This window comes from Pseudophryne corroboree, chromosome 3 (genome assembly GCF_028390025.1).
Source record: "Pseudophryne corroboree isolate aPseCor3 chromosome 3, aPseCor3.hap2, whole genome shotgun sequence".
In the NCBI taxonomy this organism is placed as follows: domain Eukaryota; kingdom Metazoa; phylum Chordata; class Amphibia; order Anura; family Myobatrachidae; genus Pseudophryne; species Pseudophryne corroboree.
Window position 1 is genome coordinate 339,430,719 of NC_086446.1, and position 17,809 is coordinate 339,448,527.

General features: G+C 45.2%; 1 protein-coding gene across 5 annotated transcripts in view; it reads right to left on the minus strand.

The window, feature by feature from the left end:
• Positions 1-369: 369 nt before the first annotated feature.
• The window catches only part of SNX11 (sorting nexin 11), a 56,268-nt gene continuing 38,828 nt past the window's right edge, over positions 370-17,809 (minus strand). For all 5 annotated transcript variants that reach the window (XM_063959616.1, XM_063959612.1, XM_063959617.1 and 2 more), the window contains 2 exons: positions 15,202-15,300; positions 370-3,475 (listed from right to left, as the gene is read on the minus strand). In XM_063959616.1, the coding sequence (XP_063815686.1) occupies positions 3,298-3,475; positions 15,202-15,300 (277 nt within the window). In that variant the 3' untranslated portion in view covers positions 370-3,297. The remainder of the gene's footprint in view (positions 3,476-15,201; positions 15,301-17,809) is intronic.

The window sequence follows — 17,809 nt, forward strand, 5'->3', positions numbered from 1 at the left end:
AGCAATACTGTATGTCAATTGCAGGTTTTTGTTTGCAGCCTCCCAAAATCTGCACATCTGGGGCGAGATGAGGTGCCATTGCAATCTTGATATTGCACGTAACTGAACTGACACATATGATCTTGTAGATGTGTGTGTATATATATATATATATATATATATATATATATATATATATATATATATATATATATTATATATATATATATATATACACACACACACATACATACATACATACATACACACACACACACACATACATACAGTTGTGCTCATAAGTTTACATACCCTAGCAGAATTTGTGATTTTCTGGCCATTTGTCAGAGAATATGAATGATAACTCACAAACTTTTCTTTCACTCATGGTTAGTGGTTGGGTGAAGCCATTTATTGTCAAACAACTGTTTACTCTTTTTAAATCATGACAACAGAAACTACCCAAATAACCCTGATCAAAAGTCATTCCGAGTTGATCGCTCGCTAGGTACTTTTTGCAGCCGTGCAAACGCATAGTCGCCGCGCACTGGGGAGTGTATTTCAGCTTTGCAAGTGTGCGCACGCCTGCGCAGCCGAGCACTACAAAAATAGTTTGTGCAGTTTCTGAGTAGGTCTGAACTTACTCAGCCGCAGCGATCACTTCAGCCTGTCCAGTCCCAGAATTGACGTCAGACACCCGCCCTGCAAACGCTTGGTCATGCCTGCGTTTTTCCAACCACTCCCTGAAAACGGTCAGTTCACACCCATAAACGCCCTCTTCCTGTCAATCTTCTTGTGATCGGCTGTGCGAATGGACTCTTCGTAAAATCCATCCCCCCGCAACGATCCGCTTTGTACCCGTACGACGCGCCTGTGCATTGCGGTGCATACGCTGCGCAGTAGTGACCTGATCGCTGCTCTGCAAAAAATGGCAGAGTGTGATCAGGTCGGAATGACCCCCATTGGCTGTATGATTGGGGTTGTTGTCCTGCTCTAGAATAAATTTGGAGACAAAAGGGTAAATGGTGGTCAAACCAAACATTGACTGAATGGAAGAGAAATCGAAATTAAATCACTTTGCAGTGTGTTATTTGATCAAAATAAACACTACAATTTTTGAAAGCTTTCTTTTTTTGCTGCATTTTTTCCACACCTGCCTGAAACTTTTGCACAGTACTGTACATCATACAAATTTTGGAGGATGTTCACAAACTGTACCTTTTCCGAGAAAAGCCTGTTTGGATATGTCAAGAACTCTAAATTAGATCCCTTAAAAGTATGATACAAGATGATGTCCATTTACTGAGTTTTCAACCTTCTAAACCATTTTTTTAGACAAATAATTACAGTGAAAACCTGCCACCTCCTATTGGTAATATGCTGCAGCAATGTCATTTCAACATACCCTCAAGAGGTTGTGGCACACCTACCATATAGAGCAGGGGTGGGGAACCTCAGGCCCGGGGGCCGTATAGGGCCCGCAAAGACACTTGATCAGACCCAGCCAGGCTCACCTAACCGAGGGAGATGCCGGGCGCCCGCTGAGATTGTCACCAGCGGGCGCCCGGCTCCTTCTCAGCAGCAGCCGGAAGCAGGAGCTCACTCCTGATCTCCGGCTTCCAGCTCAGGCAGTGTACATGTGCGACGCTCCCATAGTTCCAAGGAGCGGACGGCCAGGCGGAGGGCAGCGGTCCGGAAACAGGAGAGGGGCTGGTGAGTATTGTTTTTTTTTATTTTTCCCTTACAATATGTGTGTGTAATATATACATATATACATACATACATATATATACACATATATATATATATATATATATATATATATATATATACACATACATACACACACACATATATATATATATATACACATATATATACAGTGCTACTAGGGGGCATAGCAACTGACTGGGGGCCTTTCTACTGGGGCATAACAAGTGACTGGGGGCAGGCTAATTTTTCAATTGATAATTTTTGTATGGCTCCTGAGGGATTTTATAAATAATCTAATGGCCCTTGGTAGAAAAAAATGTTTCCCACCCCTGATATAGAGTATATGACTTACTTTGTTCAGTCTGGTCACAAACTGGCATTCTTCATATAATGGCATGTACAAACTAACCTGACACTCGCACGTTAGTGTGGCTGTTCCTTGTGGATCCTTTACTCCACGCACAAATTCCCCTATATTTTATGTTCCCTTCAGTTTTCATCCCCACCTCCATTACAAATCTGCTCCATTGGAATTTTGCTCAATATGTGGTAATGTATCGAGAGTAATTTACAGTATTCGTCTCCGTACCGGCTTCTTAATTTCATTTGAGTATGAAACAGCAGAGATACATAGGTAAAAATTATGAACAAAGCATGTGAAAGCTGCACCAGAAAAATACATTTGCTCAAAAAGTATGTATATTACAGCTTTGTATTTATTGTAACAAGCTCTAATATAACATGTTCAGTAGTGAATGAGTAGCTCTACTACTATGAATAAGAGAATAAACTGCAGTCCAGTAGAACAATACCTAGCGCTTTGTTTATGAAGCCGCGGCTCTTGTAAGACGCCACTTCCTGGAAGGGGGGGGGGGTTTGAGGTTAAAATGTAAAACGGCGCTCGCAGTCAGTATAAAGCCCAGTGTGTTTTGTACTGACTGCACGTGCTATATGCAATGTTCACCTCCAACCCCAGTGATGTAGCAGCTTACAAAAGCCACACGTGCTCAACCTGCAGGGGAATTAATGGGAATACATAATATGAACTATGAGAAAGATACCTGCATTTATAGGATACAGGGAGTATCAAACAATACTGTAGTAGCAGGTGCAGTATGTTGTTCGTGCAGGTCACCAGCATAAACAGTCCTTTATCCACTGTCTCATTGTAATGCAGGATCTGTGTTGTTGATGGGCCAGCTGGATGAATAGCACAGGCTTTTTCAGATTTATGAATCAAAAGGAAAAGTAGGTACTGTATTTCTCAAACTGCATAAAAGGCCAGTAGTCTTCTCGGCTAGGATGCATTCATATATTAGAATCTTGTGATAACATTTTCAGAAAAAATAGCCATAGCACGGTGCTTGTTTTCTCACCATTTAGAACACAGCAGTTCCTCACTGAGACAAGGGCAAACAGAAATATTGTGCAACTATTTCTAAAAGAAAATTCCTGCTCATGGTTGACAAGTAAAAAAAAAAAAAATGTAAAGTGCAAAGTATTCTAGACCGAGATGTTGTTTTCCCTTTAACAGCGAGTCACAAAAAAAAAAACCACAAACAAATTTAACTTCAAGGTCCTCTCTTCTTGTTTAGATGCCGCTAACTATTCAGTTTCCTCCTGGGCCCAGCCTCTGTTGGATATGGCATAATTCAGGATAGCTTCAGTAGCAGTGTATGATCGCCGCCCTTGGACACAGGCCTCAATCTCAGCCACTGCCAACTGGCTCTGCAGGAAGAGGTGCAGCTGACTATCCGACAGAAGGACCATATTCTGTACAGCTCTGCTGACACAAAGACACAAGCAATTAGACACACTCAGCAATCACTCAAGGTTACTATTTGTCATGCCTGCCACAATATACCCATAACAGTCAATTATATTAGAAATTCTCTAATCCCCAATTAATACGTACACACCATAATCCTAACAATTACTGAAATCTTTTATGAATTCGAAACAGGAATAATGTCCCAAACACAGCGGGGCTGATTCAGGCATAGCTGTGAATGGATGTAAATGGCAAGTCTTTGCATACAGTGCAGAGGCTAATTTACACATTTTTCCTTATTTCCGTCCTATTCTGTTGGACAGAACTCGGTCGTATATGTTTTTCATGAAACTTTGCATATTAGGGCAAGCACAGTGAGCTGCCCTGACTTGTGGGTATAATGCTCCCTGCACCTACGTCGCACAGACAGCCAGCGGAAGCCCCTTTTCTGACCGATGTCTTGCTCCTAGCATGATTCTGGTCCAAGTAAGGACACTAATTATGAAGTGATGTAGCAGATGGAGTAAACCCGCAACTACAGCCACTAGGCCGGCATCTCAGAATCAGTCCCAGTATCTTTATAAGTTAGACTGAAATCAAGTGAAAGTATAAATGCAAATATTGTATGCATGCATACATACAGTATTTTCTAGAGAGTGATGTTCTTTAATATACTTGTAAGCAATTACATAGTAATACAATTTGTAAATAAACATTTAACAATTACTATTTAAAAAAAAAAAAAAAAAAAAAAAAAAAAAAAGAAGGAGAAAAGATTTTAAACCTACCGGTAAATCTTTTTCTCCTAGTCCGTAGAGGATGCTGGGGACTCCATAAGGACCATGGGGTATAGACGGGCTCTGCAGGAGACATGGGCACTCTAAAGACTTTAGATGGGTGTGCACTGGCTCCTCCCTCTATGCCCCTCCTCCAGACATCAGTTAAAGAACTGTGCCCAGAGGAGACGGACAGTACGAGGAAAGGATTTTTGTTAATCTAAGGGCAAGATACATACCAGCCCACACCATACAACATGGTACATACTAAACCAGTTAACAGCATGAAAAAAAAGCATCAGCCAGAGACTGATCTCAACTGTAACATAACCCTTATGTAAGCAACAACTATATACAAGCCTTGCAGAAATTAGCCCGCACTGGGACGGGCGCCCAGCATCCTCTACGGACTAGGAGAAAAAGATTTACCGGTAGGTTTAAAATCGTATTTTCTCTTCCATCCTAGAGGATGCTGGGGACTCCGTAAGGACCATGGGGATTATACCAAAGCTCCAGACCGGGCGGGAGAGTGCGGATGACTCTGCAGCACCGATTGAGCAAACATGAGGTCCTCCTCAGCCAGGGTATCAAACTTGTAGAATTTTGCAAAAGTGTTTGAACCCGACCAAGTAGCTGCTCGGCAAAGCTGTAAAGCCAAGACGCTTCAGGCAGCCGCCCAAGAAGAGCCCACCTTCCTAGTGGAATGGGCCTCCAACGAATTAGGTAACGGCAATCCAGCCGTAGAATGAGCCTGCTGAATCGTGTTACAGATCCATCGAGCAATAGTCTGCTTAGAAGCAGGAGCGCCAACTTTGTTGGCCGCATACAGGACAAACAGTGCCTCTGTTTTCTGAACTCGAGCCGTCCTGGCTACATAAATTTTTAAGGTCCTGACTACATCAAGGGACTTGGAATCCTCCAAGTCACTCGAAGCCACAGGCACCACAATAGGTTGGTTCATATGAAACGACGAAACCACCTTAGGTAGAAATTGAGGACGAGTTCTCAACTCTGCTCGATCCACATGGAAAATCAGATAGGGGCTCTTGTAAGACAAAGCCGCCAATTCGGACACCCGCCTTGCAGATGCCAAGGCCAGCAACATGACCACTTTCCAAGTGAGAAATTTTAATTCAACCGTTTGAAGAGGTTCAAACCAGTGTGATTTAAGGAACTGTAAAACCACGTTAAAGGTCCCTTCTGAAAGAATATTGATAGGGACGAAAAAAGCACCTTAATGGAGCCTAACTTTAGGCCCATATCCACTCCTGTCTGTAGAAAGTGGAGAAAACGGCCCAGGTGAAAAACTTCCGTAGGAGCATTCATTCTTGGCTTCACACCAAGATACATATTTCCTCCAGCTACGGTGATAATGTTTCGCCATCACCTCCTTCCTAGCTTTTATCAGAGTAGGGATGACTTCCACCGGAATACCTTTCCTAGCTAGGATTTGGTGTTCAACCGCCATGCCGTCAAACGTAACCGCGGTAAGTCTTGGAACACACAGGGCCCCTGCTGCAACAGGTCCTCCCTGAGAGGAAGAGACCACGGATCTTCTGTGAGCATTTCCTGAAGATCTGAATACCAGGCCCTTCGAGGCCAATCCGGAACAATGAGTATTGTCTGTACTCTTTTTCGTCTTATGATTCTCAATATTTTTGAGATGAGCGGTAAAAGGAGGGAACACAGACCGACTGAAACACCCATGGTGTCACCAGGGCGTCCACCGCTACTGCCTGAGGGTCCCTTGTCCTGGAACAATACATCCGAAGCTTCTTGTTGAGGCGTGATGCCATCATGTCTATTTGAGGAAGTCCCCAACGACTGTTATCTCTGCAAAAACTTCTTGATGTAGACCCCACTTTCCCGGATGGAGATCGTGTCTGCTGAGGAAGTCTGCTTCCCAGTTGTCCACTCCCGGAATGAAGACTGCTGACAGAGCGCTTACGTGATTTTCCGCCCAGCGAAGAATCCTGGTGGCTTCCGCCATTGCCACTCTGCTCCTTGTCCCGCCCTGGCGGTTTACATGAGCCACGGCTGTGACGTTGTCTGATTGAATCAGAACCGGTAGGTCGTGAAGATTTAAAAAGAAAGGGTAGGGGACTGCGCTTATTCCTGCTTCACTCGATAAATTACAGCTGCTCTGGAGAACAAAAAGAGGATTCCACTATCCTCTTCGTTATTAGAATACGAAAAAAAGGGGGGAGTGTCTCCCAGCGCTTAGTTATATCGAGTGAGTTCTATACAAATGAAAATATCAATAATCACACAATTCAAAAGAATAAAATAAAATCAATTTTCTTTTATTAAAGGTAAACTATGGGGATTTCCATAAAATGTGTCTTTCACTCCGTTCTAGAATACTAAAAATTATACAGTGGTTCCTAATACCGGTATTAGGAACCACTGTATAATTTTTAGTATTCTAGAACGGAGTGAAAGACACATTTTATGGAAATCCCCATAGTTTACCTTTAATAAAAGAAAATTGATTTTATTTTATTCTTTTGAATTGTGTGATTATTGATATTTTCATTTGTATAGAACTCACTCGATATAACTAAGCGCTGGGAGACACTCCCCCATTTTTTTTCGCGAAGATTCTCCGCTTGTCGTAGGCCGTTGTATATGGCCCTTAATTCCAGCACGTTGATGTGTAGACAAGCCTCCTGGCTTGACCATAGTCCCTGAAAATTTTTTCCTTGTGTGACTGCTCCCCATCCTCGGAGGCTCGCGTCCGTGGTCACTAGAACCCAGTCTTGAATGCCGAACCTGCGACCCTCTAGAAGGTGAGCACTCTGAAGCCACCACAGGAGAGAGACCCTGGCCCTGGGGGACAGGCTTATTTTCTGATGTATTTGTAGATGGGACCCCGACCACTGTCCAGAAGGTCCCACTGAAACGTCCTCGCATGGAACCTGCCGAAGGGGATGGCCGCGTAGGCCGCCACCATTTTTCCCAGTACTCGAGTGCATTGATGTACTGACACTCTTTTTGGTTTTAACAGGTCTCTGACCATGTTCTGGAGTTCCTGGGCTTTTTCCGTTGGGAGAAAAACCCTCTTTTTTTCAGTGTCCAGAATCATGCCTAAAAATGATAGCCGAGTCGTTGGAATCAACTGCGACTTTGGTAGATTTAGGATCCAGATGTGTTGCTGCAGCACTCTCAGGGAGAGCAACACGCTTTTCAGCAATTGATCTCTCGATCTCGCTTTTATCAGGAGATCGTCCAAGTATGGGATAATTGTGACTCCTTGCCTGCGCAAGAGCACCATCATTTCCCCCATTACCTTGGTGAAAATCCTCGGGCCGTGGAAAGCCCAAACGGCAACGTCTGAAACTGGTAATGACAATCCTGTACAGCGAATATCAGGTACGCCTGATGAGGGGGATAAATGGGGACATGAAGGTATGCATCCTTTATGTCTAGTGATACCATAAAATCCCCCCCCTTCCAGGCTGGAGATCACTGCCCGGAGAAATTCCATCTTGAATTTGAACTTTCAAATACAGGTTCAGGGATTTTAGATTCAGAATGGGTCTGACCGAGCCATCTGGCTTCGGGACCACAAATAGGGTTGAATAGTACCCTTTGCCCTGTTGCATTAGGGGAACATTGATAATCACTTGTTGTTGACACAGCTTTTGTATGGCAGCTGAAACTTTTTCCCTCTCTGGGGGAGAAGCTGGCAAAGCCGATTTGAAAAATCGTCGAGGAGGCACTTCTTCGAATTCCAGTTTGTATCCTTGGGATACAATTTCGATCGCCCAAGGATCCAAATCCGACTGAATCCAGACCCGGTTGAAGAGTCGAAGACATGCCCCCACCGGCGCGGACTCCCTCAGTGGAGCCCCAGCGTCATGCGGTGGATTTTGTAGAAGCCGGGGAGGACTTTTGTTCCTGGGAACTAGCCATAGCAGGCGTTCTTTTCCCTCTACCCTTACCTCTGGCGAGGAAGGAAGAGCCCTGACCCCTTCTGGACTTATACAACCGAAAGGACTGCATCTGATATTGAGGTGTTTTCTTTTGCTGTGGGGGAACATAAGGCAAAAAAGAAGACTTACCCGCGGTAGCTGTGGACACCAGGTCCGCGAGGCCCTCCCCAAATAAAACCTCACCCTTGTAAGGTAAAGTTTCCATATGTCTCTTTGAATCGGCATCACCCGTCCATTGGCGGGTCCACAGGGACAGTCTAGCAGAAATTGCCATGGCATTGGCTCTTGAACCCAACAGCCCAATGTCTCTCGCAGCCTCTCTCATATACAACGCTGCGTCTTTAATGTGACCCAAGGTCAATAAAATGCTATCCTTATCTAGGGTGTCAATGTCAGATGACAAATTATCTGCCCATGCTGCAATTGCGCTACCCACCCATGCTGACGCTACTGCTGGTCTGAGCAAGGCACCCGTATGTGTATAGATTGATTTTAAGGTAGTTTAATGTCTGCGATCCGCAGGATCCTTGAGGGCTGCCGTGTCCGGAGACGGTAGCGCCACCTTTTTGGACAAGCGCGTCAAAGCCTTGTCCACCGTGGGCGAGGATTCCCACCGTAACCTGTCCTGTGAGGAGAAAGGATACGCCATAATAATTCTCTTGGGAATCTGCAGTTTCTTGTCTGGAGTTTCCCAAGCTTTTTCAAATAAGGCGTTCAGCTCATGAGATGGGGGAAACGTTACCTCAGGTTTCTTTTCCTTAAACATGCAGACCCTCGTGTCAGGGACAGATGGGTCTTCTGTGATATGTAAAAGATCCTTTATTGCAATAATCATAATGGGTGTGGGTGTAACCTCGCATCATCATAGTCGACACTGGAGTCAGAATCCGTGTCGGTATCAGTGTCTGCTACCTGGGAAAGGGGACGTTTATGAGACCCCGAAGGGCCTTGTGCCACAGTCAAAGCCATGGATTGACTCCCTGCTATTTCCCTGGACTCTGTTTTGTCCAATCTTTTATGTAATAAAGTCACATTTGCATTTAAAACATTCCACATATCCAACCAATCAGGTGTCGGCGGTGCCGACGGAGACACCACAATCATCTGCTCTGCCTCCTCCCTAGACTAGCCTTCCGCTTCAGACATGCCGACACACACTTGCAGACACCCTCACACACACTGGGATATACAAATATGTGGACAGCCCCCCAATAAGGCCCTTTGGAGAGACAGAGAGAGTATGCCAGCACACGCCCAGCGCCACTGGAACAAAATCCCAGTCTGTACAGCGCTTTTATGGATAAATAATACACTTACTGCGACAATTAAGTGTGCCCCCCCCCCCCTCGTTTTTGCCCTCTGTACTTGCTCAGCAGGGGAGAGTCTGGGGAGCAGCTTCTCTGCAGCGTGCTGTGGAGAAAATGGCGCTGGTTAGTGCTGGAGGATCAAGCTCCGCCCCCTCGATGGCGGGCTTCGGTCCCGCTCAAATTCTTTATACTGGCGGGGGTTTTCTAATATACTGCCTCCGCAGTATCTAACATGCTAGCCAGTGTCCCTTGAGGTTATTATTGCTGCCCAGGGCACCCCCCCCTGCACCCTTACAGTGCCGTGTGTGTGTGTGTGTGTGTGTGTGTGTGTGTGTGTGTGTGTGTGTGTGTGTGTGTGTGAGTGTGGGAGCACTGAAAATCTGAAGTCTTCTGCCGCCTGAGAAGTCTTCTTTCTTCTTACTCTTACTTCTTACTCACCCGGCTTCTATCTTCCGGCTCTGTGAGGACGACGGCGGCTCGGCTCGGGGACGAACAGCGAGGACGACACCTGTGTTCCGACCCTCTGGAGCTAATGGTGTCCAGTAGCCTAAGAAGCAGGGCCTATCAGTTAAGTAGGTCTGCTTATCTCCCCTCAGTCCCACGATGCAGGGAGCCTGTTGCCAGCAGTGCTCCCTGAAAATAAAAAACCTAACAAAAGTCTTTTCAGAGAAACTCAGTAGAGCTCCCCTGCAGTGCATCTAGGCTCCTCTGGGCACAGGATCTAACTGAGGTCTGGAGGACGGGCATAGAGGGAGGAGCCAGTGCACACCCATCTAAAGTCTTTAGAGTGCCCATGTCTCCTGCGGAGCCCGTCTATACCCCATGGTCCTTATGGAGTCCCCAGCATCCTCTAGGACCTAAGAGAAAAAGATTTTGGTACTTACCTATAAGGGGTATATTCAATTGAAGTCGAAAACTGCCATCTGTCGAAAAGACGGCAGTTTTCGACTTTTTAAGGTCGAATCATGATTCGTCCTATTCAATATATCCCTACATTTTTCGACAAGTCGATGAATTCAGCTTGTCGAAAAGCACGTGGATCGGCGGAATAGCTGCCGATCCACGTGCTTGTGTCGTAATTCAACCATCTCAGTCCGACATCAAAAAGATGTCGGACTGAGATGCGGACCCAGAGGAGGAGAGGGAGGGGGGGGGTGGGGGGGTGGGGGGGGGGGCCGCAGGGAGACGGAGGGCCAGCCGGCGGGCATACAGGGAGATCAGCGCTGCAGCTGGATGTCGCTCAGCTGCCCGACCTCACGGCAGCTTCCACCCGGCTCCAGCACGCTGCTGGAGCCGGATGGAAGCTGCCATGAGGTCGGCCGGCTGAGTGACATCCTGCTGCAGCGCTACTGTAGCGCTGATCTTCCCTGTATGCCCACCGGCTGTCTCCCCGTGGCTCGCCCCCCCTTCAACTCCTCTGCGTCCCATCTCAATTCGACTTGAAAAAGTCGAATTAGGATGGGATTGAATAGGGGTTGTCGGATCCATTCCGACAAATACATGTTGGAATGGATCAGACTTTAATTGAATATACCCCTAAATCTGTTCCTCCAATTCCACAGTGGACACTGGAGCGCAAGGCACTGGGGTATAAATGGGTGGATGAGTGGAGCTGACACTTTAATTTAGAAATGTGATTGATTCCACCCCCTCTGTCCCGCAGCAGCCCAAATTAGAGAAACGGAGCACAAGAGGAGACCAAGGACAGATTTAGACAAACGGGAACGGAGGAGAAGAAATCAACACAGACTATCAGTGACCTAACAGAAGTTCAAAACACACTACAACCACATGTAGGCAAACAAAACTGGCAGGTAATGCAGCACTGGATGGGCGTCCAATGTCTCCTGTGGAATCTGAGAAACTGATTCACCATTAAGTACCAAAAGCTCAAGATACTGGTGACATCCCAGAGCTGTAACACAGAGGTGACCCTGCGTGTAGCCCAAGGAGTGCCCACTGAGCGCAAGGAGTGCACAGAAAAGGAAGCAGGCAGAGCACTGGCAACATAAGATTGACGAATGGCCAGACAGATCCATCTGGCTAACGTCTGCTTGGAAGCAGACCAACCCCGCCAAGCAGCATCATTAAGCACAAACAAGGCATCAGTTTGCGCAATGATGCTGTGCGGGCTACATATATGCAGAGAGCGCGAATCACATCCAAGGAAGAAAATGTGGCGTCATCCAACAACACTGGAACCTCAATTTGCTTGTTTATGTGGAAAGCTCCATCAGAGGATGGAATAGGAAGTAAAAAGGCCTACAAAATAAGGCCCACTAGTGCAATACCCTCTGAGCCAAGGCCAACATAAGGACCGCCTTCCAGGACAGGCCCTTGAGGTCCACCTCCTCTAATGGGTCAAACACTGCCAAGTGGAGAAAAGTCAACCCAAGGTTGAAAGCCCACAGGGCCATAGGTGGAACAAAAGGCGGCTGGATCCATAGGACACCCTGGAGAAAATCTTAACCTCAGGGCCAAGCGTCTGTTAAAAAAAGACAGAGAAGGCAGACACTTGAACCTTCAAGAAGCCCAAGCACAGACCAGCATCCAGCACAGCCTGAAGGAAGAGCAGCAATTAGGGCAGATAGAAGGAAGCAATGGAGAACCCATGCCCTTCACACCATACTACATAAGATCACCAAATGTGATGGTACTGAACAGCAATCACCAGCTTCCAAGCACAGAGCATGGTGGGGAATAATGGATTCTGGAATTCCCCTGGGTCTTGAGAGCGGCCTCAATAGCCACTCTATTAAACACAGCCAAAGTCAGGGTGCACCAACAGATCTGGTCTCAGAAGGTTCAGACGAAGATCAGAGAGCCAAGCCCGACGCGACCAATCTGGAGCTACTAGAATGACTGATGGACTAGAATATAATTTGTTTGAGCACCCATGGAATGAGTTGAAAAGGTGGAAACATACATGAGTTCGTACCACCACAGCACCGACCGCACGTCTACCGCATCTGCAGCCGGATCCCGGAGTAGTATCTGGGCAATTGGCGATTGCGTCTGGCGGCCATGAGGTCCGTTCAAAGGTCTGCCCTAACGCCAGACAAGTTCTTAGAAGACGTCCGGATGGAAGTCCCATTCGCCAGGGTGAAGATACAGGCAACTTAAGGTAGTCTGCTTCCCAGTTCTCCATGCCTGCGATGAACAAAGCAAAAAGATTGCCAGTGTGTGTTCCGACCCTTTTCAGGATACAACTTACCTTGCACATTGCCATGTGGCTGCGCATTCCCCCTTGCAGACTGATGTAGGCAACAACTGTGGTATTATCCGGCTGCACTCAGATGGCCATCGCCCTGAGAACGGGAAAAGCCGCTAGTAGCGCACTGCAGACTGCCTACAGTTCCAGAATGAATTCACCCCAACTGGAGGCTGGTAGTCAGGATTACACACAGTCCCAGATGCCAAAGAGACAGCCTGCCCTGAAGCCACTAGCGCAGCAAAATGCTAGTTTGGGGAGACAAACATGAGACGATGCATAGGAACATGTGACCTCGACCATTGAGATAGAGATCCAGCTGGAACAGTTCACAATGGAGCCTGCCGAACTGAAGAGCTTCAAAAGGAGGCCACCATCTTCCTTAGGAGGCAGATGCAAAAGGTAAATAGACACACGTATTGGCTGGAGAACCACACAAACCAATTGCTGAATTGCCTGAGCCTTGTCTGGTGGGAGGAATACACACTGTAAGGCGCTATCCGGAACCATTCCTTAGAACTGGAGACGCTGAGATGACAAAACTGCACTTCTGGAAACTGAAAATCCAGAAATGATGGATGAGAACCTGATGTGTCAGGTATACGTCTGTCAAGAGGTTCTACACGGATGGAGCCTTGAGGAGGAGGTCATCCAGATAAGGGACAACAGTCATCCCCAGATACCGGAGATGGGCAATCACCACCGCCATCACCTTGGTAAATACTCCGGGTGCAGACAGTCCGAAAGGCAGAGCGCAAAATTTAAAAATGTGACGCCCTGATGGCAAATCAGAGGAACACCTGATGCGGCTCCCAGATAGGAATGTAAAGATAAGCATCCTTGATGTCCAAGGACACAAGAAATTCTTCAGGTTCCAGACATGCAATCACCGAGTGGAGGGATTCCGTTATGAATCTGTAGAACATAGAACAAAATAGGCCTGACCAAATAGACTAGCTTCGGAACCAAAAAGAGATTCAAGTAGAACCCCTGCTGTCTTTAATGCACCGGAACGGGTATCAACACCTCAGAGTCTAGCAGCTTGATTATAGACCACTGAAGCACCTCTTTCTTCAGCTTGAAGACAGGCAATCCCGTGGTGAAGGACCATACTGGGGAGGAGACACAAAATCCCTCTCGTAGCCCTAGGACACATGATTTCGAACACAAACAGCTGAACAGGTCTGGAACAATGCTTCCCAGAACTGCAAGAGGTGAGCACTCACCGTGGAAGCACCCAGGTAGGATGGAAGCGCGTTATGCCACTGGTTTGTCAGGCTTGGGGTCATGACAGGAAGAGGTGGGTTGATGACCCTTGGCACTACCATCCCAACCTGCTGAGGAGGTTCTTATACCCAGTCCATGAAATGTAGATGGGGCCTGGAAGGAAGAACCGGAATAGGGGCGACATGTGACAGTCATAGTAAAGGGCAAGAAAGTACTTACCGCACATAGCCTGTAAAATCCATTTGTCCAGCTCTGGACCAAACAAGATATCACCAGTGAATAGCAGGGCCTCCACAGTTTGGATGCTGCATCCGCTTGCCAGGTATGAAGCCAAAGAACTCAATGAGCCAATGCTGCCGAAGCAGAGATCTTGTAGCCTATCTGGCAAATATTCCTGGAGGCATCTCCCAGGCCAATAGCAGACTCCCAGATGTGCTCTGCTATAACGATCAGGTCAGCCCTTGGCACACCTGGCTCAAGGCACTGGACTAACGTCTCCACAACTTGTTGACTCAAGAGCAGACTAACACCGGCCTAAGTAAAACTGCCACTGCTGTGTACATGGACTTCAAAGTTGTTTATAACTTATATTCAGAGTTATCCGACCAGGACCAGGCAGATGAAGGAGAAATATAAAAAACACACACACACACACACACACACACACACACACACACACACTTCTTGCTTTGCTGTTTTGACCTCTTCCATGGGAAGGATGTACATGCTGTGCTGCTGATGGCATGGACTGTCAGACTGTGGTATAGGATTGGTTTAGAGCTTACCAATAATCATATGCCACCCGCTAAAGCAGTTTACACCCCATCCTCTTTTCAAACCCCTTTCAAATAGAGAATGGTTATCGACAAGTCCTTCATGTTGTCCTGTACAAGTGCTCAATCCAGGGTCAGATGCAGTATGGTGCTATGGAGCAAGGCTAATGCAAGAGCAAGGATTCATAGTTCAAGATCAGGGAGCACTCATTACAAGCAGCTTTAGTGTTCTTTCATGTTCCTCCGCAGTCTTATGTGCCGAAGTCAGCGATTTACTAGTATCAGCCAATTACAGTAACACTCAATATATTCAATTGTTTTTCCTTTACTGCGCAAATTGTAAACCTTAAAATAGGGAAATACTACTATCAATAGCACTTATGAAAGGCAATGCTCTGTTTACAGAGGCAATCATTTTCTATTAATTACAGTAGAAATTAAATTTTCTCTTTCTATTTCACAGAAAGATGAAAAGACAAAACATTAACAAAGGAATAAAAAAAACTCACTGTTCCAAAAACTGCTGAAGTCCTTGTCGCCTGCACTCAATAAAATCGTCACTGCACCCCATGTGAAACGGAAGTTTTCCCGGGAGTCCAGGGACCGGCCTGGAGGGAGAGGTGGGGTGGTTTACAATCAGACAATACGAACAATAGTTATATCTAACTGCATATTCATATTACAATGTGCTTTACAGAGAATATTTAGCCATTTACATCAGTCTCTGAAACTTACATATCATATGCCCTATCACACACAATCATTTTTACTAAAGGTTCTAGAAATGAAAAGTGGTGGTGATGCCCATAGCATAGTAACATAGTAATTGAGGTTGAAAAGAGGCAATTTGCCCATCGTGTTCAACCTGTATTAAGTTGCGATGAATCTACATACCTGCTAAGTATGTTTTATGACTAATTAACTACTATAACTCATATAACCCCCGGATTAACCATTTTGATCTTTTAAATATTATAACCTTGGATATAATTTTCATTCAGAAATGTATCCATTCCTTTTTTAAATCCATTTACAGAGTCCGCCATTACCACCTTCCCTGGCAGGGAATTCCACATCCTAATTGCCCTAACAGCGAAGAACCCTTTTCTCCGTCGCGTTCGGAACTTTCTCTCCTCCAGCCGCAGCAAGTGCCCACGTGTCCTAAACTGTGTTCTTTTAATAAATAATTCCTCTGATAACTCTTTGTAATGCCCCTTTACGTATTTGAATATATTAATAATATCCCCTCTTAGACGCCTCTTTTCTAGTGTATACATATTCAACCTATTAAGCCTTTCCTCATAATCCAGTCCCTCTAGGCCTTTAATCAATTTAGTAGCTCGCCTTTGAACCCTTTCGAGTTCACAGATATCTTTTTTATACAGTGGTGCCCAAAACTGAACACAATATTCCAGGTGCGGACGTACCAATGCTTTATACAGTGGCAGGATTACATCCGAGTCCCTTGACTCAATTCCCCGTTTTATGCATGCTAGCACCTTACTTGCCTTCTTTACTGCGCTTAGACATTGTGTATGGTTATTAAGCCTATTATCAATGAGTACCCCCAAATCCTTTTCCAAATCTGTTTTACCTAGTCGTTCCCCATTTAGTATGTAGGCTGCAAGTTTGTTTTTAGTCCCGAAATGCATAACCTTGCATTTGTCTGTATTGAACCTCATTTTCCATTTAGGCGCCCAGAGTTCAAGTTTAGATAGATCATTCTGTAAGTACTCCACATCCAATTCCGAGTTAATTACCTTACACAGTTTAGTATCATCTGCAAAGATTGACACTGTGCTTTCCAGGCCTATTTCTAGGTCATTGATAAATATGTTGAAAAGCAGTGGACCGAGTATGGACCCTTCTGGTATACCACTGACTACTGGGGACCAGGTTGAGTATTTCCTGTTGACCACTACTCGCTGTACCCTGCTATCCAACCAGTTGTTTATCCATGTGCAAATAGTTTTTCCTAGGCCAAGCTCCTTTAATTTGATGATCAGTCTCCTGTGAGGCACTGTATCGAATGCTTTTGCAAAATCTAGGAAGACTTCATCCACTGCTTTTCCCTGATCAAGATTATTGCTCACTTCCTCATAGAAGCTAATTAAGTTAGTCTGACATGACCTATCCCTCACAAACCCATGCTGGTTCTTGCTAATAATCCTAGTGGTCTGTAGATACTCATGTATGCTGTCCCTTAGAATTCCTTCCAATATTTTCCCCACTATAGACGTCAAACTAACTGGTCTGTAGTTACCCGGAAGATTTTTGGATCCCTTTTTAAATAATGGCACTACCTTAGCTATACGCCAATCCTTCAGTAACATGCCTGATCTAATTGAACTATTGAAAATCAAGTATAGGGGTCGTGCTAGTTGTGAACTAAGCTCCACAAGAACCCTCGGGTGAAGTCCATCGGGACCAGGTGATTTATTAACCTTAATTTTGCTTAGTCTCTCTCGGATTACTTCTTCACTTAAACAAGTTTCTAACCATGGATCTTCACGGTCACAAATGTTATGCTCTACTCCCACCAACAGTTCTTCTCTGGTGAATACTGATTAAAAGAAATTGTTCAGTATTTCCGCTTTTATTTCGTCATCATTTATCAATTCTCCAAATTCATCTTTTAATGGACCTATATTCTCCTTTTTTAGCCTTTTACCGTTTATGTATTTAAAAATTTTTTTAGGATTGGTTTTACTCACTATAGCAATTTGCTTTTCATTTTCCATTTTAGCTGCTCTTATTGCTTTTTTGATTTCTTATTACATTCCTTGTAATACTTGAAGGACTCTTACTTTCCATTAGATTTAAATGCTTTGAAAGCCCGCTTTTTTTTAAATCCACTTCTGCCTTAACCTTCTTGTTAAGCCACATCGGCTTGAGTTTAATACTCCTGTGTTTACTGCCCATGGGAAAAATTTTTATGAAAATCGCTATCCAGCAACCCCTTTAAAAACATTCCACATTTCTGAAGTATTATTATTAAACAAAATCTCCACTCTATGTCGTTAAGTGCACATCTCAGAATACTGAAATTAGCCTTCCTAAAATTTAAATTTTTGGTGGAACCCCTGTAGCTAAGTTTCCTGAAACTGATGTCGAATG